The 22,993-nt window shown below is 53.3% G+C and overlaps 11 protein-coding genes across 11 annotated transcripts; 5 read left to right on the top strand and 6 right to left on the bottom strand.

The window, feature by feature from the left end:
- Positions 1–84: 84 nt before the first annotated feature.
- Positions 85–880, bottom strand: BBK36DRAFT_1136599 (hypothetical protein). Its single transcript, XM_024893031.1, is given in 6 exon segments — positions 85–116; positions 127–204; positions 266–307; positions 366–444; positions 510–642; positions 721–880. The coding sequence occupies 5 exon segments, from the start codon at positions 741–743 to the stop codon at positions 173–175; spliced, it is 309 nt and encodes a 102-aa protein (XP_024745817.1). The 5' UTR covers positions 744–880; the 3' UTR covers positions 85–116; positions 127–172.
- A 270-nt stretch (positions 881–1,150) lies between these two features.
- Positions 1,151–2,376, top strand: BBK36DRAFT_1136600 (hypothetical protein). Its single transcript, XM_024893032.1, has 5 exons — positions 1,151–1,478; positions 1,534–1,671; positions 1,733–1,814; positions 1,883–2,070; positions 2,134–2,376. Exons 1-5 carry the CDS (start codon positions 1,301–1,303, stop codon positions 2,328–2,330), a joined length of 783 nt encoding a protein of 260 aa, XP_024745818.1. The 5' UTR covers positions 1,151–1,300; the 3' UTR covers positions 2,331–2,376.
- A 605-nt stretch (positions 2,377–2,981) lies between these two features.
- On the top strand, positions 2,982–5,478 carry BBK36DRAFT_1129515 (AAA-domain-containing protein; the record flags this gene model as incomplete). The annotated part of the gene is made up of 4 exons (XM_024891746.1): positions 2,982–3,071; positions 3,155–4,167; positions 4,228–5,189; positions 5,258–5,478. The coding sequence occupies 4 exons, from the start codon at positions 2,982–2,984 to the stop codon at positions 5,476–5,478; spliced, it is 2,286 nt and encodes a 761-aa protein (XP_024745819.1).
- Positions 5,479–5,819: 341 nt separating this feature from the next.
- On the bottom strand, positions 5,820–6,449 carry BBK36DRAFT_1136601 (nucleic acid-binding protein; the record flags this gene model as incomplete). The annotated part of the gene is made up of 2 exons (XM_024893033.1): positions 5,820–6,104; positions 6,166–6,449. Coding segments are annotated over 2 exons (384 nt in total), but the record flags the coding sequence as incomplete, so codon positions are not given.
- Positions 6,450–6,859: 410 nt separating this feature from the next.
- BBK36DRAFT_1163177 (Mog1p/PsbP-like protein) lies at positions 6,860–7,632 on the bottom strand (the record flags this gene model as incomplete). Its single annotated transcript, XM_024894507.1, has 3 exons — positions 6,860–7,169; positions 7,252–7,470; positions 7,556–7,632. 3 exons carry the CDS (start codon positions 7,630–7,632, stop codon positions 6,860–6,862), a joined length of 606 nt encoding a protein of 201 aa, XP_024745821.1.
- A 639-nt stretch (positions 7,633–8,271) lies between these two features.
- BBK36DRAFT_1163178 (cystathionine beta-lyase/cystathionine gamma-synthase) lies at positions 8,272–10,236 on the top strand (the record flags this gene model as incomplete). The annotated part of the gene is made up of 3 exons (XM_024894508.1): positions 8,272–8,319; positions 8,380–8,474; positions 8,547–10,236. 3 exons carry the CDS (start codon positions 8,272–8,274, stop codon positions 10,234–10,236), a joined length of 1,833 nt encoding a protein of 610 aa, XP_024745822.1.
- A 280-nt stretch (positions 10,237–10,516) lies between these two features.
- On the bottom strand, positions 10,517–12,199 carry BBK36DRAFT_1185588 (hypothetical protein; the record flags this gene model as incomplete). The annotated part of the gene is made up of 5 exons (XM_024896447.1): positions 10,517–10,676; positions 10,727–11,026; positions 11,101–11,808; positions 11,897–12,064; positions 12,157–12,199. The coding sequence occupies 5 exons, from the start codon at positions 12,197–12,199 to the stop codon at positions 10,534–10,536; spliced, it is 1,362 nt and encodes a 453-aa protein (XP_024745823.1). The 3' UTR covers positions 10,517–10,533.
- Positions 12,200–13,987: 1,788 nt separating this feature from the next.
- Positions 13,988–14,725, top strand: BBK36DRAFT_1129276 (hypothetical protein; the record flags this gene model as incomplete). The annotated part of the gene is made up of 1 exon (XM_024891723.1): positions 13,988–14,725. A coding segment is annotated over one exon (738 nt), but the record flags the coding sequence as incomplete, so codon positions are not given.
- Positions 14,726–15,155: 430 nt separating this feature from the next.
- Positions 15,156–15,979, top strand: BBK36DRAFT_1185596 (hypothetical protein; the record flags this gene model as incomplete). Its single annotated transcript, XM_024896448.1, has 1 exon — positions 15,156–15,979. Exon 1 carries the CDS (start codon positions 15,164–15,166, stop codon positions 15,977–15,979), a length of 816 nt encoding a protein of 271 aa, XP_024745825.1. The 5' UTR covers positions 15,156–15,163.
- A 61-nt stretch (positions 15,980–16,040) lies between these two features.
- Positions 16,041–19,554, bottom strand: BBK36DRAFT_1207383 (ARM repeat-containing protein; the record flags this gene model as incomplete). Its single annotated transcript, XM_024897401.1, has 9 exons — positions 19,384–19,554; positions 19,147–19,309; positions 18,793–18,960; positions 18,046–18,700; positions 17,097–17,980; positions 16,908–17,026; positions 16,770–16,849; positions 16,517–16,676; positions 16,041–16,419 (listed from the first exon to the last, which is right to left on the bottom strand). Exons 1-9 carry the CDS (start codon positions 19,449–19,451, stop codon positions 16,041–16,043), a joined length of 2,676 nt encoding a protein of 891 aa, XP_024745826.1. The 5' UTR covers positions 19,452–19,554.
- A 415-nt stretch (positions 19,555–19,969) lies between these two features.
- Positions 19,970–22,919, bottom strand: BBK36DRAFT_1136603 (aconitate hydratase). The gene is made up of 5 exons (XM_024893034.1): positions 22,682–22,919; positions 21,940–22,582; positions 20,451–21,883; positions 20,187–20,382; positions 19,970–20,127 (listed from the first exon to the last, which is right to left on the bottom strand). The coding sequence occupies exons 1-4, from the start codon at positions 22,793–22,795 to the stop codon at positions 20,209–20,211; spliced, it is 2,364 nt and encodes a 787-aa protein (XP_024745827.1). The 5' UTR covers positions 22,796–22,919; the 3' UTR covers positions 19,970–20,127; positions 20,187–20,208.
- Positions 22,920–22,993: the final 74 nt, after the last annotated feature.

Consider the following 22,993-nt stretch of genomic DNA (forward strand, 5'->3'; position numbering starts at 1 on the left):
CATACGGAGCACGCTCTAAATCTCAGTTTGCTCTCCCATTCTATATCACGTAATAACCGCGCTCTCACGCTCTACAAGGACGAAATGTGCATGAACTTTTGAAGAAATGTATTGTTGTTGTTGTTGTTTTTTGCTATATACTCGGAATCTAATTTTGTCGCACTCGCAGCCCTCAATGGTGATGGCCTGCGCTGTGAGGAGGGGCTATCGAAGCATTAGCAGGCGAAACAAGGCGCAGCAAGGGCGTAGGGGTGTATTGGCTCACGGTCTAAAATCGGAGAAGGCAGGTTTCGCTCAAATTTGGATCCTGTTGCTCCCAATTAGCCACTGAATCATCTTATAGGCGATCGCTTGTGTTGTCTGACCTCCGGGAGCGCATGGCGGAACGTATGGGTCGGGGTGCTTCCAGCTTTCGAGCAACTTTTCCGTCTCCGCTAACAGAGCCTGGGGGGAGACGAATTAGTGTCGGTCTCGTCGTTTGGAACTGATGGAAAAAGGCGTCCACAGACTCTCTGTTGTCGAGGGTCGGTGACCTTCCTGTTGGCCTCAAATAGGGATCGGATGTAGAGCGCCTGGCCTCGCCATAGGTGACGGTGGACGGCCCAGTCCAGCGCAAGCTTCAATGAGCGACGGTATAGCGACCTAGAAATCGGGGAGACGCTGGCGGTTAGAAAGCGAGCACGTCAACGGCCGGGAGGAGCGATTGGTCGCGATACTGACAGAGCGGCTTGTCGCGTCGTCATGTTGGCTAGATGGTGGTCCTGGGTAGCAGACCGTGGGTTTTGAGTTGATGTCTTGGGAGGTTCAATCGGCTGGTACACGGATGTGAAATTGTCTGCCTTACGCCGGGCTGAAGTTTTAAGGCACCAACGCGACTGCTCTACTGCTAGCCCACCATGGCCGAAAGGGACCTAGCATGAGAGGTCACAGCAGACAAGTTGTGCTTGCAGATAGAGAGGTACTTGCTCTGGATTTGATCCAATGTTTTATTTGGAGTGGTATATATTGAGTTTTATTCTCGATAGTAACAATCTTCTGAAAATCGTTGTCTCGGTTTGACCTCTGGCCATGATTTTATTGTACAGACATTCCCAAGTGACATTGCTGGTTCTCCATAAATCTGCCAATATTACTTAATCGCCTAGCGCTTGTTGGATCGGACAGCCTTGCATCAGGATCTACGCTGGTCTGTTCCAAAACATCACCCAACTCCCTACAGTACTTAGGCGCTGTACTAGTTGTGCCGTCTGCCAAGTGCCGGATACTTGGGGGACCGAGTTCGACTGGCGTACGAGCAGCGATGCCGAGTATCCAAGGCTTCAATACCTTGCGGGCACGGTCATACGTCCTTCGCTTGCCTCTCTTCACCCGCGCCATCCTGCTAGGCATAGCAGGTTTCTGGCTGGCCAGCTTGCCCGGCTACTGGGATGTGCGGCTCTGGGGCTCTCTGATCCCCGACAAGATCTCTATTGCTACAGGTGAGCAGTGTCGGCCTGGAATCTGGCTGGAGCTCGCTTCTGACTGGAACCCTAGGCTATCGGTTGAATACATTCCCTCTCGTGCACCTGAATTTCTTCCATGCCGTTCTCAATGCCGTTGCGTTGGCGCCGTTGATGGAACGATTCGAAAGTGAATATGGAACCTTGACCACGCTGGCACTCTTCTTTGGGCGTAAGGATAATCTATATCATATACCAGCCTAATTGTCGTGTCATTATGCTAACGGAAGTAGCACTGACTACGATTCCCGCCATTCTGTATCTCTTCATTGAGATTGCCATTCTCCGGGCCAACCATGCCGTCATGGGTGCCAGGTAAAGTCTACCACTACGACGTGCTTGATCAGCTGTATGGGCTCCTGAAACTAATACGTCGTGCTCAGCATGTGGATATTCTTGCTGTTAGGCATGGAGGCGATCCGAACGTATAAGTCGAACCCGTACTTGGTGATTGGGACATATCACCTTCCCACCTGGACCACGCCCCTGCTCATGATCGTGGTTGTTGCCGCGCTGGTACCAAACACAAGCCTGCTGGGGCATCTCTGCGGCGTTGCCGTTGGCTACGTTGGTATGGTCACGAAATCCGCACATCCGCCGTGGTTCTCATCACTGACACCTGGTTCATTTACAGCTGGCCTTGGCTACGTGAAGTTGCTTGCACCTCCAGAGTGGGCACTCCGATGGATTGAATCTCGATTGAACCTTCTTGCCATATTACCGCACTATGTCAGCGTGGATCAGAAGACTTACGGCAGATTCGGTGTTCTGCCGACCACCAACCGCCCCGTTGCGAGCGCGCCAGTAGAGCTCGTTGGAGGGAGCTCTTGATATAGGAGCGGCCTAATAGAGCCAGTCTATTTGGATGTGTATCAAAGAGATGGATCTTGGGTTGGTACCTTGGTAATCCAATCGTCGCCTAGAACGGGGAGTATCTATATGGATCAAAGCAAGCATGGAGCAACGGCTTGAAGTAATTCACGGTTTCTGGCGTTGATGATACTTGATCTTACTCTAGCGAGTAACTCGATGCTGCTGCAGAACTACACTGTAGCCGGAGAAATAAAAACCACAATTCAAATGCTCGCGTGTAACGCCGTCGTGACTGTAATCAGGTGGCTTGTCTCAAGTTGCGAGAGTCGGCGCGGTGGGGCTGTGCACCTCGATACGGTTACGTGTGATCGATTACGAAGTACTTCAGACGGACGACGGTCGAACTGCTAAAAAAAAGTAGCGGACGCTTGCAGAGGAAGGACCCGAGCAGTGCGCCATCTGTGAAAGTACCTGCTGGCTGAGTCCGCTGTCGCATGTCACTCCTTCAAGTATCTGAATGCCACACATGGATTAATACTGGGCCATCAAGGCAATAATCTGCGATTGCTCTCTCCCCGTGATATCGATTTCCACACGCTGCAAAGTTGGACGAACGCGACCAGATTGAATCGACTGCCCGCCTGGGGACTCTGGCTCTGCCTCGGTGCAATGCTCAGCAACAGAGATATCGTCGCCCTCCAGAAGATCTACGATCACAGTTACCTCAGCTGCTCAAAGGCTGTGTATTACGAAGACCAGGTAAAGCTACGATAGACCGCTTCTCCACTCGCAAATCTTCTATCCTATTGCGTTTCACGGCTCACAACTGATACCGGATTTAGGGCGACGAAAACGAGGCGACTCGACACTGGCGAGCCGCACTTCGACGAATAAATGAATACTACGCATCGTCAAATGCACCACGACTCTCCGTATCCTACACCGACACGGACGCTGCCCTGATAGACGCGCTGAAAGAGCTGGAACTACAATGCAAGGAAAGGCTTGATCTTCTGGAAGCGCTTAGGCTGTCTCGCGAGGACAGCCTTGCCGCCTCGGCGAGCCGTGACTACACCACCCCGACCACGCAGGCCTCGGGCAGCACCAACCAGACCCCGGGGACGATAGGCCAGGGCACCATTCCTGCAGTCACGTACTCGGAACTCTCACGTCCTGTCTTCTCCCCACGGACTTCACTCGACGCAATGACGTCATCTGAAGATACGATCAGGAGGGTTCGTAGCACCCCTGCCGATTCAGCGCAGCGGTCCTATTCACGTCCCAACTCGCGGACGCCTGATCTGCTTGGCTCGCAGAGCGACAACCCAGCTCGCCCTTCAAGCCCCGAGAGACACACCATGAGGACAACACTGCGGTCCAAGAAGACCAGCGATCGGCCGTCTGTTACTCGCAGATTGAGCAGACCTGCGGCGGATGGGCCAAGCAAGGCCGCGACATTAGCATGGAGCTCTTCCGCAGCCCAAACCAACTATCTCCGGCCCTTGCCTGGTGAACGACCGTCGCCCAAATCAAGCCCTGCACCGCGCCAGTCGCTGGAACGCGGCTCGCCCAGTTCACAAAGGCCGACGCAGTTGTACGAGCCAAGATCTTCACGCACGTCGCCTCAGAAATGGATGTCCGACGAATCTCGCCTCCCACAACCTTCTGTTCTGTCTATTAGCGCAGCATCAAGCGCACTGACGTCTTCGACCAGCCCAGAGCCCTCCATGCCGTATCAAACGCCAAGTAAATCAGAGCAATATCTAACGCCTAGGAGGCCGTTCGTTTACGAGGAATCTCCAAGTCAAAGCAGAAGAGGGAGCACTAAAGCTGGTGCTGGCAGCAATATCGGAACGTCTGCGGGACAGAAGGTTTCCAGTAGTACACCAAGGAGCAAGAGAATCGATGCGGAGAGTCCACTGTTATACAAATACGACACCGAGCGAGGAGATCGGCTCCGAGATGATACCAGGCAATCATACTTTTACACGTCGAGCTACGCTGTTGACACGCCTCAAAGAAAGGCCGAGCTTGCGAACCCGAGGTTGAGTAGGCGCCGCTCAAGTGAAGATGCTGTCGGAGGTACGACGAGGGAGGACCAACACGATAAAACTCAGAAGAAGAAGTCGACGGCAGCTATCCTCAAGAACCTGCCACCAGGGATAGATGAGGGCGCTGCAAAGCAGATCCTCAACGACATCGTTGTCCAAGGGGATGAAGTCCACTGGAGCGATATTGCTGGCCTGGAGGTTGCGAAGAATTCGCTACGGGAGACGGTAGTGTATCCGTTCCTACGACCGGACCTCTTTATGGGCTTACGCGAGCCGGCTCGCGGAATGCTCCTGTTTGGACCACCGGGAACCGGAAAGACAATGCTGGCACGCGCTGTTGCCACCGAATCCAAGTCCACTTTCTTCTCCATCTCCGCCAGCAGCTTGACCAGCAAGTATCTCGGGGAGTCTGAGAAACTAGTCAGGGCGCTTTTCGGTCTCGCCAAAGCGCTTGCTCCCAGTATCATATTCGTTGATGAGATTGACTCGCTATTGTCCCACCGATCAGATGCTGGCGAGCATGAGGCGACTAGAAGAATCAAGACGGAGTTCCTCATTCAGTGGAGTGAGCTTCAGCGAGCAGCCGCCGGTCGGGAGACGAGCAGCAGTGCAAATCCGCGCAACGAAGCCCAGAGGGTTCTGGTGTTGGCTGCTACAAACTTGCCATGGGCGATTGATGAGGCCGCACGGCGACGATTCGTGCGCCGCCAGTACATCCCATTGCCCGAGCCGCAGACGCGAGAGACTCATCTCAGGACATTATTGCGTCAACAGAACCACAGCTTGACAGACGAAGATATAGCGAAGCTTGTACAGTTGACCGATGGTAAGCATTCTTTTCCTGTATTGAACCTCCCTTGGCGCCCTGTTTCGCTAACACCGGTTGCGTGGTAGGATTCTCGGGATCTGATATCACAGCTCTTGCCAAGGACGCAGCCATGGGGCCGTTGAGGTCTTTGGGCGAGGCTCTGTTATACATGACAAAGGATGAAATCCGACCCATGGATCTTTCAGATTTTGAGCAGAGCTTAAAGTCGATTCGACCAAGTGTCGACAAGGAAGGCTTGAGGGAGTACGAAGAATGGGCCGAGAAGTTTGGCGAGCGTGGTGGCTAAGTTGACCTTGGCTGGCACCAGGATACAGCATCCCGTTCAGTCAAGGCTACTTGAATGGACGGTTGGCAGGTATGTATGCAAACTACAGCGGTTCTTGATAGACATTCGGCGAGCGGTCACGGCGTGCGTCGCAATCAACTTTGTCGTTTCGATTCAACAGCGGAGGTGTGCGACTCCATCAAGAGACGCTATAATGCTGTTCTCTTACTCGTTGATTGGAAGCAAATTAATGAGCATTCCTTCGCTAATAAATCCAACATGGGTGTATTGCCACCCGATCTATTCATACAGCCCTGTTGCGCTCGCCAACAGGGAATTGTGATTTTTCTCATGTCCTCTCTTTCTCTGCCATTGGTCTTGGTATCACTCCTTTTGCTCTTCTTTGGCTTTCATCCTGCGCTCAGCCTTGGCGGCCCGTTTGGCCTCTCGTTCGGCGATGCGCTCTTCTAACGTGGGAATCGGCGGCCGCTCCTCAACTGGAGTGCCGAATGGCGCAATGATGTTCTTGATAACGTGGCGCTTGTGCTTGGAGGTCGGCCAGCCGGGAACGATGGAGACGACGTCGCCGGTGCGGAGGGAGGAGTTGGGATCGTGTACGAGGTAGTGCTTTGGGTCTGCGAACCACTGTTGGGAGATGTCAGTCAAGGGAAGGGTCAGGGCGCCAGCCATTGTTGCGTCTACACACCTTGTTGATGATTTTGTTCCACTTCTGACCACCGACTCGGACCTTGACGGTCTTCTGCATGAGACCTGCAGACACGACGACGCCATGGAGCTCATGGGTCACGCGGCGGGCGGCCTTTGCGACTTGTGAAGACATGTTTGAGATATATAGATTATGTATATCTCTTAGAAGATAAGGCGAAGAGTGGTTCAACAATGCTTCACTTATCACTGCCCCCCGGAAAGCATCTGTGGATCGCGAACAACCTCGTCGTCATACTAAAAGTTTGCGACTTCCCAGGTTACCGGCCGGAGCAATACATGTTCCCAGGCGCTCTTTTTGCTGGCGGGTGTTTTATCTGCACACACTAGCCGTATCGCCTTGTGCCGAGGGGTCGTTGCCGGAGTAAAGCCGGCGCTGTATCCAATCAGAGGCTGCGAAGCAAAGAGGGACATCTTATCGATTGAAGGTACCTAGCAAAGGAGCCTTGTAGGAAGTCTGGATATGTGTAAATGAGCCTTTTGGCTCGGGATAAAATATGTAGACGATGTCTGTAGATCAACTTGTATTCTGCTGCTGTAGATGGTCATGGCATATTCATCATTATCATAAAAAGTATGGGGAGCGCTATTTCTCTTCAAGTAAATGAACAAATCACGTATATATAGATCAGAGGGCCTCCACCACATATCCCAACTCTTTCGATTCAGCCTGGCATTAATGGTGTCTCGAATCGACGAAAAGGTCCCAGTCCTTGATCTCAAACGTCTCCCAGATGCGAGCCGCAATCTCAACGGCGTCGCCGATGAGCTTGCCCTGCTTGCCCAGCTCGAGGTCGACCTCGTCGGCGTCGTACTCGCCCTTGATGTGGGGCACGTTGATGGTGATGAGGATGTCGGTGTCCTGCTTCTCGAGGCGCAAGAGGGTCATTGTGATGGCTGTGAAGTCTGGCGCCGAGGCCTGGTCGCTGGCGTGGCCGGCGTTGGGGGTCTGCGTCGCGATGAGGGTGTATGCGGGGAGTTTCAAGCTGTTGTTTTTTTTTCGTTGTTATTAGTTGGATGCGGCAAGAGGAGTGGGAAGGAGGAGTGTTCGTGGTGGTGTGCATTTACTCTTGCATGCGCGTGAATTCCGTCTCAGCAGTGTTCCAGATCTTGACGGTGTTGATGTCGGAGCCGACCATGTCTTCCAGGTGCGTGGTCATGGCCCGGCCGTCGATCTCGGGGCCGGAGCCGGGCTCGCCGACGCGCTCGGTGATGTCGAAGATGATGCTCGTGAAGCCGTCCTTGTCGATCCAGACTTCCTGGTTGTCGGGGACTTGTCTCAGCTTGCTGCGCAAAGGGACGTCAAGTTGTCAGCATGGTGGTGGAAATGCGACGGAAAGAGATGATGCGAGTTTGTTCGCTGCTAACTGACCTGACATCTGCGAAGCGTTTGGGCAGGTCGCAGGTGACTGCGCCGCCGTAGAGGGGAATGTTTCTATAACTTGACATAGTGATGATTATATGCGGTGGTTTGGTAAGTTTGTTTGTTTTGTCTATTAGAGGGTTGGTGTACATATATATATATGTATATATGCGCCTAGGAGGCAGCTCGTTTGGCGCAAGTTGGAGAATGTCTTTGTTAGACTGCGCAGCTCGATAGGCAGGCACTGATACAACGGTGGGGTAATCAAATGACATCACAAGGCGCGCAGTATGTGAGCGAGTTCAGCCTTAGCGAATGCCTTGCATATAAAGAATTCTTGCACGTGTCACGCTTGTATTACATTGCTTTGTCCTCGTAAGAAGTGATGTTGATTCCTCAAATAGAGTTATATACGCTTAAAAGGAGCCACGGATTAAGGTTTCCAAGGACCTGATGGAGTATTTTGTTCGTCTCTGTAAACACCCAAAGTGGCATTTGACAGCTTCCGATATGCACCTAAAGTGGGTAGCGGGAGTGTCATTCTAATGACTCATTTGGTAGACAAACAATCAATTCCTGGTCTCTTTTACTCCGATTGAGAGCTTTTATATAGACTCAATTGCTTGCTCTGTTCCACCTTGTCCATATATCACCCCCATAGCTGTATATATAGAATAGCAGCTCATATTGACATCAGTATCAGAGGCATTCCGATCTTTTACAAAATGCCCGTAATCTCACTAGGAGAGTCTATACCTCCGGACACGGCTCATGTAAGTTGCCTCTCTCTCAGTCTGCATGTGTTGCGACGGTGACTGACTCAAGCATTCCAGGCAGTGAGTGTGTCCCTGCCGACATGGCAGGCCAACGTCGACTATGAAGAAGGTGAAGCTCGAGTCTTGAGCCGCATGGTCACTGGTTATCCTCGGTGAGTGAGATCCGTGACAGAATTGGCCGTCTAGCCTGTAGCCTTTGGCTCACATCTTGGATCATCACTCAGGTTCTTCATTCACAAGAGCATCGAGGCGTTTGGCAAAGACCTTGTCGCTGCTTACGGACAGCCTGGCCAACGGATCTTGTTGTTTGCTACGGCGGCCGCTGCTCGGAGATGTCTGGAGTTTATGCGCTCCCGAGTGACTCCAGAAATCGCCAACCAGATCCACGTAGTTGACCTTGCGCTTGATGCTTCCAAGGATGTCTCCCCGCTGCTGAAGCAGCTATCACCCACCATCTCCGGGACCATGTTCCCGCAGGAGTCCTTTCCGGTAGCGAAGGAGTACTGGCAACACACGGGCGACGGAATCTCGAGCCGACGGGCCGAGTTCTGCCATGAACTCTTCAAGCACGGTCAATTGGTTGCGGTCAGCGAACAACAGGCTCAGCAGCAACCCCGTTACACTCCTCCTCCAGAAAAGCCTGTTCGAGGCCCGAAGCGGTATTCACGAGCAAAGTCCACCGGCGGTGCCGACTTGGCTGGCGCTGAAAACAAGGGGGCCGCCCCCTCCTCTCCAGAGATTCAGGAAGAGGCACGCGAGAGCTTCCATTTTCTTGAAGAGCGCTTCGGCAGGAATCTGGACCTTTCCCAAGTGGCGCGCGCAAAGTCGGCCATTCGGAGGAGAATCGCCGGCTCTCTCGCGGGCGATGCGGACATGAATGACGACACCAAGACGAGCAGCGAGGCAAACACCCGTGGCTTCGAGTCTCTCGACGAGACCGACGTCCTGCTGTATCCCTGCGGCATGAACGCCATCTTCAACGCCCACCGGGCCCTCCTGGCCGCTCTGGGCTCGCGCAAGAGCGTCAACTTTGGCTTCCCCTACATTGACACGCTCAAGGTTCTGGAGAAGTTTGGCCCGGGCGCCGTTCTCTACGGCCATGCTTCGTCGGAGGAGCTCGACCAGCTCGAGAGCACGCTCAAGGAGGGGCAGCGCTTCCTCGCCCTCTTTTGCGAGTTTCCGGGAAACCCCCTTCTCGCCTGTCCGGATCTCAAGAGGATTCGTCGACTGGCAGACGAGTTTGGCTTTGCCGTGGTCGTCGACGAGACGATTGGCACGTTTGCCAATGTCAATGTCCTCCCGTATGCCGACATCGTCGTCAGCAGCCTGACCAAGATCTTCTCGGGCGACTCGAATGTCATGGGAGGATGCACCGTCTTGAACCCGGAAGGCGAATATTACCGCGTGCTCAAGAAGGCCTTTGAGGAGCAGATTTACGAAGACGCGTACTGGGTGGAGGATATCCTCTTCATGGAGAGGAACAGCCGCGACTTCTCCAACCGAGTGAAGCGCATAAACGCTAACGCGGAAACAATCTGCGACATCCTCCGGAACCACCCGCTCGTCAAGACGGTCTACTATCCCAAGTACAACCCATCAAGGCCCAACTACGAGGCTTGTCGCCTCCCCGATGGCGGCTACGGAGGCCTGCTCTCCGTCGTCTTCACTCACCCACAGTATGCTCAGACTTTCTATAACAATTTGGATACCGCCAAGGGGCCGAGCTTGGGGAGCAACTTTACTCTCTGCTCTCCTTACGTCTTGCTGGCGCATTACCGGGAGTTGGACTGGGCGGCTCAGTATGGTGTAGATGCGAATCTGGTTCGTGTCAGCGTAGGCTTAGAGGAGCCTGAGGAGCTGCAGCACCTATTTCAGAAAGCATTGGCTGCAGCTGAATCAGTAACAATTGCGTAAAAGAAATGAATTTGGCTGTTATTTTCTCTAGACAAAATCAGTAATATCGATGCTGGGCAGTTGACCGTAGTAGCTGAGACTGAGGCGTAGTGAGGAGAGGATGCATTTAGTAGCATGAGACTCATGATTCCATCCTTTCAGTGGTCATACACAGAGACACACCATGCAAAGGAGGCTTGCCAACGTTTGTACTGGTTTACCGATACCAAAGAATCATTGTAGCGTCGTAACATCGTAAACATTATCGTCTTATAAAAGACATTCTAGAATCTCTCAATAACTCTCGCTCAGCATAATTCACATGACAGCGCACTCGGCCGGTTTGTAGCTCGGGCCAAACTCCTCTATCCCCCGTTCTATTTGATCAGCGCGTTCCTTCTCTTTCACTTCCGCGGGGAAGTTCTTCCTCAAGAATTTCTCTAAATCAGAGTCAATGTTCTCTACATGCGGCGTTAGCATAGATACACGGTAGGCTATGGGGCGAACATACTAGCTGAAGCGTCCATTACGACACGAGCTCGGCACAGAGGACAGTATTCCTCCTGCCGTCGCTGAAGCTTCACTGAGCAGCGAATGCAGAAGACGTGCTGACAATCTAGGCGAACTGGTTGATATGCAATGGCGTAGCATATCGGGCAGAGGTAGTCGTTGACTTGGGGTATAATAGAAACCAACTCGTCTGAGATCCTGGCACACACTTGCTTGGCAATATCTCCGGATAATAGCTTTCGGGAGCTGATTGCGCTCGGGAACGCACGCGAAACGCCCAGTGCCGTGCGTTTGTCGAATTCTGTGCAGCTCTCGTCAGACTGATATTCCAGCCGGGTTCGTACACGTTCTGGGGAGGAGAGGGCGCATTCTTACTCTTCAAGATCTTGCGAATTGCCAGCAGATTTAGCTCTTGGAACTGCAGATGCTTCAAGAGGTTGAGATTCAGTTCCAGGAACTTGGAAAACGCGACCCGGCTTTCTGGTCGTTTGAAAGACTTGACGAGATCCTGCTTCTGGACTTGATTCTGAAACCACTGCAGCTGCTGGAGAGCTTTCTGGCTGGATCGAGCTCCGTGATCGCGCTCGTGCGTCGCAAAGAACACTTCCGCATCCAAGTACAGTTCAAAGATGCGCCTCCAACGATCGAGATCGCTTTTGGAGAAGCGACCCGGCCGTGCGACATGCGATACCTGTTTCCCTAGCTCTTTGACCTCCTCCGTTAACTGGTTCCGTTCGGTGGTTTGAAGGGCATCCAGGCTGCTGACATCGCTCTGAAGGATGTCGAAGAAGACACCATCGGACACGAGAGGCACCTCGATGGTCTCGTAGCCGTTCCCGGCGCGGTTTGCAAGTGTAAGAGCTTGTGATGGCGATTGTGCCGTCTCGTCGACCGTCTCGGTGGGCGTAGCATCGGTCGATTTGGACTCTTTAGCAGAGTCTGAGCCGTCGAGGGGCAGTTTCGAAGATATCTTCTCGAAGAATTGGCGAGTGGCTGGTGTAAGCGACGCATCGATAATGTTGCCCTCATGCAGATGGATCTCTACTGTCAACTTCGGTCGAACGATCGGGGAGTTTGAAGAAGCTTCATAATGAGCCAGCGTTAGTCGAAAGAATGCCCTGCTGAAGAGGAGGAACTTGTCCAGGCTTTCTATCCAACGGAGAGACCATACCGTTAAGGCTATAGTTTAGGGCAACTGGAGAGTCCGTCTTGGGATCGAGGAGCGCCCGCAAGGTTTCGGCATCCAGTCCCAGCTCTTGCAGCTCGCGCTGGACTTTCTTGAGGCATTTCTTCAGCTGGCCGTATGGGATCGCATGGGCGACCCAATGAGGCGGGAAGCCTGTAATATCACACGGGTAAGCAGATGGTAAGGAGTCGTCGAGAAGCAGCCACAAACGACGGTCAGGAGAAAACCGGCAGGGCTGACTGTACCTTGACTGGCCAGCGACTCTTTAAGTTCATGGGCGAATTTCATGGCATCTGGCAATCATGTCATGTTATGAACATGTGTGTTCCTGCGGAGTGACAGAAGGTTCGCCGGCGTACCATTTCTGAGGTACTGTAGAGGTTGAAGACCACAGGGTGTGGTTCGAATTAGTCTAGCAGCAATGATATCGTCGCCAGCCCAAGTGGAGAAAAAAAATCGGTCACGGTCATTGAATCATCCTGATCTGTTCAAGGCCAAAGGAGAAAAAAAAGGCGACGCCGACACAACCCGGCTCTTTTTAGGCGAACTACGCACGGTTGAGCGCAGGCGAGGCACGTAAAGCTAGCGGGCTGCTAGCAGGAATAGAAGGGCCATGAGGTCGCAGCTGTTGTGTGTCAAATGATCATGAAGAGCGCGGCGCATCCTGTCGTGAATTACGCCGGTTTCGCGCTCTTGTTATGTTCTATTGCATAAGGTATGTCCAGAAACAGTCGAATACGGAGTATGTAATATCTACATAGCATAGTAAATCGCTTGAGACGCAGATCTCACTCCGATACCGTATGTCGCATCAGCGCGGCAGGAACGCCTGCGCAAGTGCTGCGAACCTGCCGCGAGTTGAGCAGCTCTCAGCTCAAATCCAAGGCTTGGCCCACGTTTGGACTTTCCCTTTCCGCTAGCGGCGAGCCAGTGTGTCACCGCCCCACTCGCCGTTGCACCGGTTGCTCGGCATCCACCCACGTGCAAAGTAAACAAATGCCGTTTGTCGAGCAGCAGCAGGAACAGCTTTCAGACTTCGCACGTTGAACTCCCATGGTACTATTATGACACTGCATCCTTAATATGGGACATACTCAAGCAGGCAGCTCCTATCATGACAGCGACGACGACGACCTTCCGGAGCTGGACGTCCTTCTGGCGCGTCTTCCCGGCCGCACCACCCAGCTGCAGCCTTCGCGATCCAAGACAACTTTATATCCCAGCTTGAGAGAAACCACAACTATTATTTTGGACGAAGAAAAGGAGGAAGACGATGATAATGATGGTCATATTGCAGAGGGTCGAATCAGGAAGAAGCCTGATTCATCCTTGCGCTTCAGCAAAGCGGTTCGCGAAGAAACCATCTCAACTCCGGTAAAAGAAGGCATAGAGGAGAGATGGTGGCCCTCGTCAAAGAAAATCGGCGATGATGCAAGCGGTCAAGAGGAGGGTACTCTTCCACCTCGCCATCAACTTGTACACGGCCGGGAGTCCAGGCAGCAAGACTTCAGGCCTCGATCACACGCGACCGAGAAGAGCAAGAGCAGTATCCGCTCGACAACGGAACCTCGCGTATCAACAAGGCATCCCCGAAGCCCCTCAGAGACGGTCGATGAAGCCTCCACGAGCTCATCCTCAACTCCCAACGACACATTGTTGAAATCTAGCCAGTCGCAAGTTCTCATAATCGAGCTCTCAGACACCAGCGACGAAGAGGAGCCAGCAGCGCAACGCCCTCGTAATGTATCATCGAATGGGAGTCGAAACACGAAATACGATCACCGGTCGCAAAATCCTGAGCACGAATATAAGAAAGACGTTATTCGACCATTTTCGCGGCTCTCCATTGATCAGCAATTTTGGCTAGGAGAAGATAATTCAGAACAAGAGGATCCTGCTCCAAATTGTCCTATACTGTCACCCAAGAAGAGCACGAAGAAAAAGCCTACTCACCCGAAAGGAAAAGCCCATAGTGCCAATCCTGTTAGACATCTGGAGTCTGATGACGAGTGGGATGAGCCGCCTGTTATTTCCGAAACAAACCCTACCCGACTAACAGCCTCGAAAACGACGTCTACGAAAAAGCAAACCAAGAAGTTGTTTGAGGCTAAGAAATCCCAACTGGCAACGGATTTCCTTTGCCAACTTGATACCCGAATCACCCATGGAAAAATTGGAGAACTCACAGAATCAACTGGCGGAGTCAAGATTGTGTGGAGCAACACTCTCAAGACTACAGCTGGCCGAGCAAACTGGAAGCGAGAGGCCATCATCTCGAAGCAAACAAGCGACAGTGGCACAGCGGGTGTGAAGCAGTATCGGCACCACTCGTCCATCGAACTCTCTGAAAAGGTTATTGATGACGAGCAGCGCCTGTTGAATGTCATAGCTCACGAATTCTGCCACTTGGCCAATTTCATGATCAATGGCATTACCGATAATCCTCATGGGAAAGAGTTCAAGGCGTGGGCGGCGAAATGCTCCCAAACGTTTGCTTCACAGGGCATCAAAGTCACCACCAAACATAGCTACGAGATCGACTTCAAGTACGTGTGGGCTTGCACAGCCTGCGGATGCGAGTATAAACGGCACTCCAAGAGCATTGATCCCAAGAGGCATCGATGCGGCGCTTGCAAGGCGGCGCTTGAGCAGACAAAGCCAACGCCGCGCCAGACTCCGTCAACCGGTCAACTGAGCGGATACCAGTTGTTTGTCAAGGAGCAGATGAAGATTGTGAAGAGCGAGAATCCAAGCAGCCCACAGAAAGAAATCATGAGCATCATCGCAGAGAAATGGGCCAAGGCGAAGAGCTGATGAGTGGATACCCAAGGTATGAGAGATTGTATAAGTGGCGGGCTCAGCGATTTCCCGATTGTAAGAAACAAATGTCTGTCTACCTTATTCTGTATAGCTTAACGATATGAGGCTACCCAGAACTTATACCCCCTTTATGATTCAATTTGGTATATATATCCATAGAACGTCCTGCGAACATTGCATTTTACTTGGCCTTTGCACTGCATTCTGTCAATTTAATCTGCTAAAAGGATGAGACGCTGTGAGCTGGCATGCATGCATTAGTACTGCCCGATATGCAGAATACTTCTGTAGCTCAAAAGGGGCATTCAAAGTTGTCACCATCAATACCTCAAAACTTCCCTCATCTACACCTACCTTACACATTCGAACATCTCATACGCAGCACAGCCGCATTCTCACTCATTCTTCAGTCAAGCCGTCAATTCCAGCACAATGGCCCACCGGCTCCCTGACAATTCAGCGGCCATCTTCTCGCCGTCCGTCGCCCGCATCGCAGCGTCCACCGCCCGGGACTGGTCCTACGTCGACGCCTGGCTCGCCTCAAAGTCGCCCGCGTGGAAGAGCTCGCTGCCGCCTTTCGAGCGCAACCAGGACACGCTCAAGGCGCTGCTGGCCCTCGTGTCCATCAACGAAGCGGCCGACGAGCAGCGCCGCCTCCTAGCGCGGGTCGATGCCACGGCTCTCCAGGGGCTCAGCGCCCACGACAAGGCCGAGCCCGCCAACAACAACAGCGGCGGCACCGCGCTCACAAAGGGCCATCTGCTCGATGCCATTGAGCACAGCCTGCCCAAGGACGGGGCGAGCGCCCTCAACGTCCTCACCGCCGTGGCCTCGGAGGCCGCCACCGCGAGCCCGGATCCCGACCACATCGGCCGCCTGATGCTGCGTCTCCAGGGCACCATTTACGGCGCCGAGCAGACGGCCGCACGGGTCGATGCCTTTGAGCGCCACCTCCAGAGGGAGACGGAGGCCGCGGAAGAGCTGCTCCATACGCTGCAGAGCGACTGCTACAAGCCGCCCTCGGACCTGGCCAAGCAGAACCTGGACGTGCAGCGGAGGATCAAGACCGTCTCTGCCCAACTGCCCGACCTCCACGACCGGGTCACGGCTCTTGGTGCGTCCGTCACCACGCCGCACATCGCAATTGGCGACGTCATTGAGCTGGAGCAGCGGTATCAAGCCTTGATCTTTCATGTGAGGGAGCTCAGCGAGCAGATTGCCGCTCTTTCGCAGCAAGACGCGCGGTAGTCAACTGCAGCTCAGCTGTTGCATCATTACTGTCTCTTCTCTCAAGGTATTACCATGGTATCTACTGATTTCGACGGTTCTTCCCCGAAACGGCGCCCCCCAATCTTCCAAACTGCCTCCCGAGCCCTGACTTCTTAACCACCGGCGGCGAAGCTATGGCAGGTGCCTGATCTTTCAATGGCACAGCTGGACCAGCAGGGCCACCTCGCATGCCGTCCCTAGGTTTGCTCTCTGGCGATGCGTCTCCTCCCATCCGAAAGTCGCCCACTCCAGCCGACAGGGTGTCCTCAATTTCCATGCTGTGTCGTTGGCTTCTTCGTGCTCTTTCCTGGACACTGCGAAATTTCTCTAGAAGCTCGACCCATCGTATGGCCCCATCCTCTCGCCCCTTCAGTCGGTTTGGTCGGTCATAATTCGACGAGGCTGGCGCTGCTGCCATGCTATATTCGACGCCGCCTGTTAGTATCCGAGACAGCACAAGATATGTGAAGCCACGCCTTCAGACTCAAAGCACCCCAAATTATTGGCAAAGCTTACCTTCGCGGCACCACTTGCAAGAATCCAATCGAGCTTACACTGTTGAGCCGATTCTTCAACGCCGCAAACGCAGAGGACTGAGGCAAAAGCATGAGGATCCCGTACATGCACTTGTACAAGTAGGGGTATTTCTCAGGTTCAAGTAGCTGCAGGCGCAAATCTGTTTTGTCAAAGGAATTTTGTACGTTAGCAAGATGTCGTCCCGGTTCCATACGCCGTTGTTCCTCTCCCGTACCACAAGTCGAGCACTTACATGTGAAGACGGGTGATTCGATAAGCTGAACCAGCTTGTCAACTTGGATGAGCATGTTGACCGTCATGTCCAATTCGCCACTATCCAATCATGAGCATCTCGACCATGTTTTAGAGATAACCTGACAATAAAACTTACAAGATTTGCAATAGATGATATGCCTGCTCATAAGCTTGAGAAAGCAAGCAGAGAGAGAACGTCGCCACTGCGTTGTAGCACCACGACCTGAACAGAGCTACAAACAGGGTCTGGCCATCCTGCACGTCTGTGTTAGTCGAAGCTTGCGCATCTTTGTTTGGAGGGAGAGGGGAGAGGGCTTCCAAATACCTTCGTTTCCAGATTCCTCAGCCGCTTACGCACTTCCGCTAATTGAGGTGCCGTAATCAGATTGTTATTCAGGTTCTGCACCATGATGCTGGCGAACTCGACATCTTCCTCCTTTTCGATGCATTCGGCCAGCGTTCGGTAGATGCGTTCTGGACTGAGGCTGATGCAAAGCTGCCGTATGATGAGATTGCCTCTGGTTTCTAGCAATTTACGATCCGTAGAGAAGAGCTGTAGCAGGTTTACCATGAAGCTGGCGAAGTAATCGTCCTCGCTGTTGCGAGATATCTGAGACAGGAGCTGTAGATCTCTGGTCACAACAGCATCAGACGGATCGGAGAGCGTCTTGAGAAGCGCCGGAAAGGTGCCGTCGTTGAAAGCCAGTACCTTGCGTGGCGCTTTTCTATGTAGCATGATGAGCCAAGTGAGAGCAGCTACACGGGTAGCTTCATGGTCATTAAGGAAGAGTAAGGTAAGTGAGTTCACAGCAGCAGTGTAGTCGAGATTCGCTTGGACTTGAGTCGCATCCGGTGTAGCGTTCGCAGCGGAAGACATTCGACCACTGCCCGGCGTTGCGCTACGTATTTCGGTATCCCTTGAGTTCGACATCGATGTCCGACCGAGACTGCTGCTCTCTTGCCTTTCCTGTCCCGACGGGAGTCGTGATCCCTGGCTTGCATTAACATCGGACTCATCTGATAGAGAAACCACGTAGTCCATCAGACAAGTGTTGACTCTTGTCGCAGCAAGGCGAATCGTCTCCTTGGTGCTGGCCATTGCAGGGAGCATATGCGCCAGGATCTTGGGCGTAAAAGGTAGCACCTCTTCGGGGCAGATATCGAGAAACTCCACGATCCACCTGAGTGATTCGAGGAGACAATCCTCCTCTTCACCACTGTCAGCATCCATCATAAGCAATAACAGTCAGATAGGACTGCAAGTGACCACGAACCTAATGGGGAATCGAGAGTGGCGGTAAGGATATCTAGGATTTCTTTGTAGTTGATCTCTACATCCTGGCCGGGGATCCAGTCGTCCTCCAAGCTGTCCTCGTCATCGTCATTCAAAGCCTCCGAATCGAGCTCGTCCCCTTCTTCCAGGTTAGGGCGACCGCTAATACTGTCCATAGACTCTTGGCGCTTCCGTTTACCCCCTTCCTTGAACTTTCTGCTCTCGACCAGCCCTCGTTTCACTTGGGAGATTCGTTTGATTTCGTTGAGAAACTTGTCGAGGCAGTTTTGCGTGGCCACTCGAACATCGACATTTTGATCGCTGAGGAACTTGAGGAGCCCACCAAGGAACTCCGGGAGGTACGTTACCAATTCCAGGTCTGGGATTGAATCCAGAAGAGTGATCCAACCAACGAGAAACTGTCGAGTGAAGGGGTTGATGACATGGATGCGTTCCTTGAGCAGCGGGATGAAGCGTTGCAATGAGAAGGCAGTGGGTAGATTCTGCTGCTGTTCGCTGGTGGTAGTACCATCCTCGAGCGAGGAGGTTTCCAATACTGAAACGTAGGAGGCGGCCGACTCAGCGACGATGTCCTTGATGAGTCGATCCAGGAGTTCGGCTCCATTTTTGACTGACAGTTCCGAATCTGCCCCAAGCTAAAAGGAACATCCAGTCAATAAGGCAGTCCTCATGTCCAATCCTTCGCACCCCCTTCACCCGTCCATTAAGCGTGGATTGGCCAGCATACCTTGCATAGCTGATCGAATATGCTGTTGAAATAAGCCAGTATCTCCCCCTTGGCCACCTTGGCAATGTTGTACATTGCCTCACAGGCATAGTATCGGACTCTCGCATCCTGATCGGTGAAGCATGCAAGCACGGGAGGGACGATGTTTACGAGATAGCGAGGTAGCTCCTGCAACGAGCGTCAGCAACGACACCGCCAAACGCAGAGGTCTTCACAGATTCAAACGAGGGGGCGGGCTTTGACAGAGCATGACATTATGGAGAATACAAAGCGGTAGGCAGGACGAGATCATTCGCGATGGGTCGTGAATCGTCCTACGGTCGGCATCCGAGCTATACAGAAAGCTGAACGTACCGTGCCGAGCGCAATCGCCGCGGCGGCTAGACCAATCAAGCCACCATTTCGAGCATGTGGTTGGTGAACAGCATAAGCATAGTCATTACATAACTGCTCGAGGATTTCTTCCACGCGTTGGAACGAGCCAGAAGCAACAAGATCTCGTATTATCTTCTCAAGTCTAGGGGCATACAACAACGGTAAGCAACATATACATGCCAGTGCATGGACAGCTGGGCAGGACCTGTGCCGTACTCGAGAGCCCCAACTTTACGCTTATCGTATAGCTTGTCATTCAGCGCTCGCTGGATATTGGCATCCATATTCCTAGATGTTTCATGCTTGGTTCGGTCGAGGGAGACGAGCGGCGGTCGAGGCTGTGGACGATGACGATGGTGGATGTCTAGGAGCGGGAGTTGCGAGCTCTACCTTGGGTGGGTAAGGTGGGTGTATTTGATGGAGACGAGCTACTACCTTACCTTACCTTGCCTTATGCATGGGCGTTTACTAGTACTGTTTACATAAGGCGCCCGCTGCAAAGCGAGGTGCTAAGGAAAATCCCCCATTTGTTAACAGTTGGCGCCTCGCCGGCCCAAGAAACTTCCATGGTGCATCCAATCGATGGGAACAACCTCCGTAGTACATACACGAAATGAAAAGAAGCAACGGCCACTACTAAGGTAGTATTACCCCTCATTACCTCACCGTCAACACCTTCAATACTCTGTACACCAGCAAAGGCCAAACTCCCGAGTATCCTCCCCTACCACAAGCTTGCAAATAGTAAAGGCATGCCGTTCTCCCCCTCTTGTTGACACACATCCCAAATGAGGCAGATGTTTTTGTTGTTTATAAATTTTTTCCTTTTTATTTTGCCCTTCATTATATATACTAGACATGGGAATCACAAGTTACATACAGAGTACACTTAAAAAGCATATAATGACTTCCAACGCATCGAGCCTGATAGACCACCCCGGTCGACTTCCTCATCGCTTGAGAATGTTACACGTAATTGTGGGCTTTCAACGTCACCACCTCCACGCCGCTTTCTTCCACACTCCGATTTTCTCTTTCTTTTTAGTTCTGAGTCTTCTTGGCCATGGTGTTCAAGGCGCTACCGTTCTTGAACCACTCAATCTGGGCCTCGTTGAAGGTGTGCAGCAGCTTAACCTCGAAAGGCTTGCCCTCCTTGGGGTGGACAGTCATGACGAGGGGCTCTCCGACAGCAAGCTGGGTGCAGGGAAGGTCGATCTATATAATCCATTAGTATTCACAACTTCATGCCGGAGGGGAGTCATGGGTAGATGTGGGGAGCTTACCCGGTCATCAGGCTTAATCTTGTCGTAGTCGGCAGGGTCAGCAAAGGTCAGAGGAAGCATACCCTGCTTCTTCAGGTTGGTCTCGTGGATACGAGCAAAGCTTCGAGTGATGATAGCCAGACCACCCAGGTGGCGGGGCTCCAGAGCAGCGTGCTCACGGGAGCTACCCTCGCCGTAGTTCCAGTCGCCGACAACGACCCACTTGATGCCCTTCTTCTTGTAGTCACGGGCAACAGCGGGGACAGCATCCCACTCGCCAGTGGTGAAGTTCTGGACCTTGTTGGCCTCGTTGTTGGCCTCGTTGATGGCACCAATCAGCATGTTGTTGGAGATGTTGTCAAGGTGGCCACGGTACTTCAGCCAGGGACCAGCCATGGAGATGTGGTCGGTGGTGGTCTTGCCCTTGGCCTTGATCAGGATGGGCACATCCTTGGCGTCCTTGCCGTCCCAGGGAGCGAAAGGCTCCAGGATCTGGAGACGATCAGAGGTGGGGCTGACCTGGACCTTGACGTCGGCACGCTCCTTGGGCGGGGCCTGGTAGGTGTTCTGGCCGGCATCGTAGCCACGGACAGGGAGACCGTCGCCGGTAGGAGGCTTGAGCATGAACTCGTTGCCGTCCTTGTCAACCAGCTTGTCCTTGAGGGGGTTGAAGTGCAGGGTACCGGCGATGGAGAGAGCAACAACCAGGTCGGGGGAGGTAACGAAAGAGTGGGTAGCGGGGTTGCCGTCGTTACGTCCGGTGAAGTTTCGGTTGTACGAGGAGAGGATGGAGTTGGCCTCACCCTTCTTCACATCCCGACGATCCCACTGACCAATGCAGGGACCGCAAGCGTTGGCGAGAACAATGCCGCCAAACTCCTCGAAAGTCTGGAGCTGGCCGTCACGCTCAATGGTGGCGCGGATCTGCTCGGAACCGGGGGTCACGGTGAAAACAGCCTTGGACTTGAGGCCGTGGTCGAGAGCGTCACGGGCAATGGATGCGGCGCGGGACATGTCCTCGTAGGAGGAGTTGGTGCAAGAACCGATCAAGCCGACCTTGAGCTCCTCGGGCCAGTTGTTCTCCTTGACAGCCTGGCTGAACTTGGAGATGGGAGTGGCCAGATCGGGGGTGAAGGGACCGTTGATGTGGGGCTCGAGCTCAGACAGGTTGATCTCGATGAGCTGATCATACTCGGCACCCTGGTCCTCGCGGAGCTCAGGAGCATAAGCGCGGGCGAAATCTCCGATATCCTTGCGCTTGGTCGCAGCAAGGTAGTCATACATGCGGTCGTTGAAGGGGAAAAGAGAGGTGGTGGCGCCAATCTCAGCACCCATGTTGCAAATGGTACCCATGCCAGTGGCAGAGATGCCTTCAACACCAGGGCCGTGGTACTCAACGATGTAGCCGGTACCACCCTTGACAGTCAGGATATCAGCGACCTTGAGAATGATGTCTGCAAATCGAACGTCAGTAAAAGTGGACGCTGAGCTCGGCGGAAAGTCAACTTACCCTTGGGCGCAGTCCAGCCGGACATCTGACCAGTCAACTTGACACCGAGGATCTTGGGGGCCTTGAGTTCCCAAGGGAGGTTGGCCATGACGTCAACAGCGTCAGCACCACCAACACCAATGGCGGCCATACCAAGACCACCACCGTTGGGAGTGTGCGAGTCGGTACCAATGAGGAGACCACCGGGGAAAGCATAGTTTTCAAGGATAATCTGGTGGATGATACCAGAGCCGGGACGCCAGAAACCAATGTTGTACTTGGCACAAGCAGTGGACAAAAAGTCGTAGACCTCCTTGTTGATACCAATGGCGCGCTCAAGATCCTTGGCGCCGCCGACCTGGGCCTCGATCAGATGGTCGCAGTGGACAGTGGTAGGGTTCGCAACGGAGTCCATGCCGGCAGACATGAACTGCAGGATGGCCATCTGAGCAGTGGCGTCCTGGCAAGCCACGCGATCAGGGCGCAGCTTGAGGTAGGACTTGCCTCGCTCGATCTCCTGGTTGTGGGGGTCGTCCAGATGGGAGTACAGAATCTTCTCGGCAAAGGTCAAGGGTCGGTTAAGCCGGCTGCGGACAATGGAGAGGTTCTCGGACATCTTCTTGTAGTTGATGAAGTTGTTCTCCTCCCAGTTGTTCTGGCGGACCTGCACGCGGAAACCATGTCAGCACAAGCGCCCCGAGCACCAAGCAAGCACACACAAGCAGACGGGCTACAAGATGGGAACATCTGTTCTCTACCATACCTTTCGGTCGAGGGCGGAATCAGAGACGGTAGCCAGACGGCGAACGCTGCTGGCCGCGCCACCCAGGGCGCGGCTCCGAGCAATACTGCCCAGAACCTGTCTGGAAGCAAGCATGGTGCAGACTCGGCCAATTGCGGAGGGTCTAGCGACTGCAGTCAATTGGAATAGCTGTGATGCTGGCAAGGCAGCGGAAATCAGACAACATCAAGAACGAGAAAAATCACCGTCGAGGGGGGGGATTGTTATAAAGAACCCAGAGTGGAGAGCCGGCTTTGCCTGGGTGGGGGAGAGGTGTTTTCCGGCGGCTTCTGG

The sequence above is a fragment of the Trichoderma citrinoviride genome, assembly GCF_003025115.1.
Source record: "Trichoderma citrinoviride strain TUCIM 6016 unplaced genomic scaffold BBK36scaffold_17, whole genome shotgun sequence".
In the NCBI taxonomy this organism is placed as follows: Eukaryota; Fungi; Ascomycota; class Sordariomycetes; order Hypocreales; family Hypocreaceae; genus Trichoderma; species Trichoderma citrinoviride.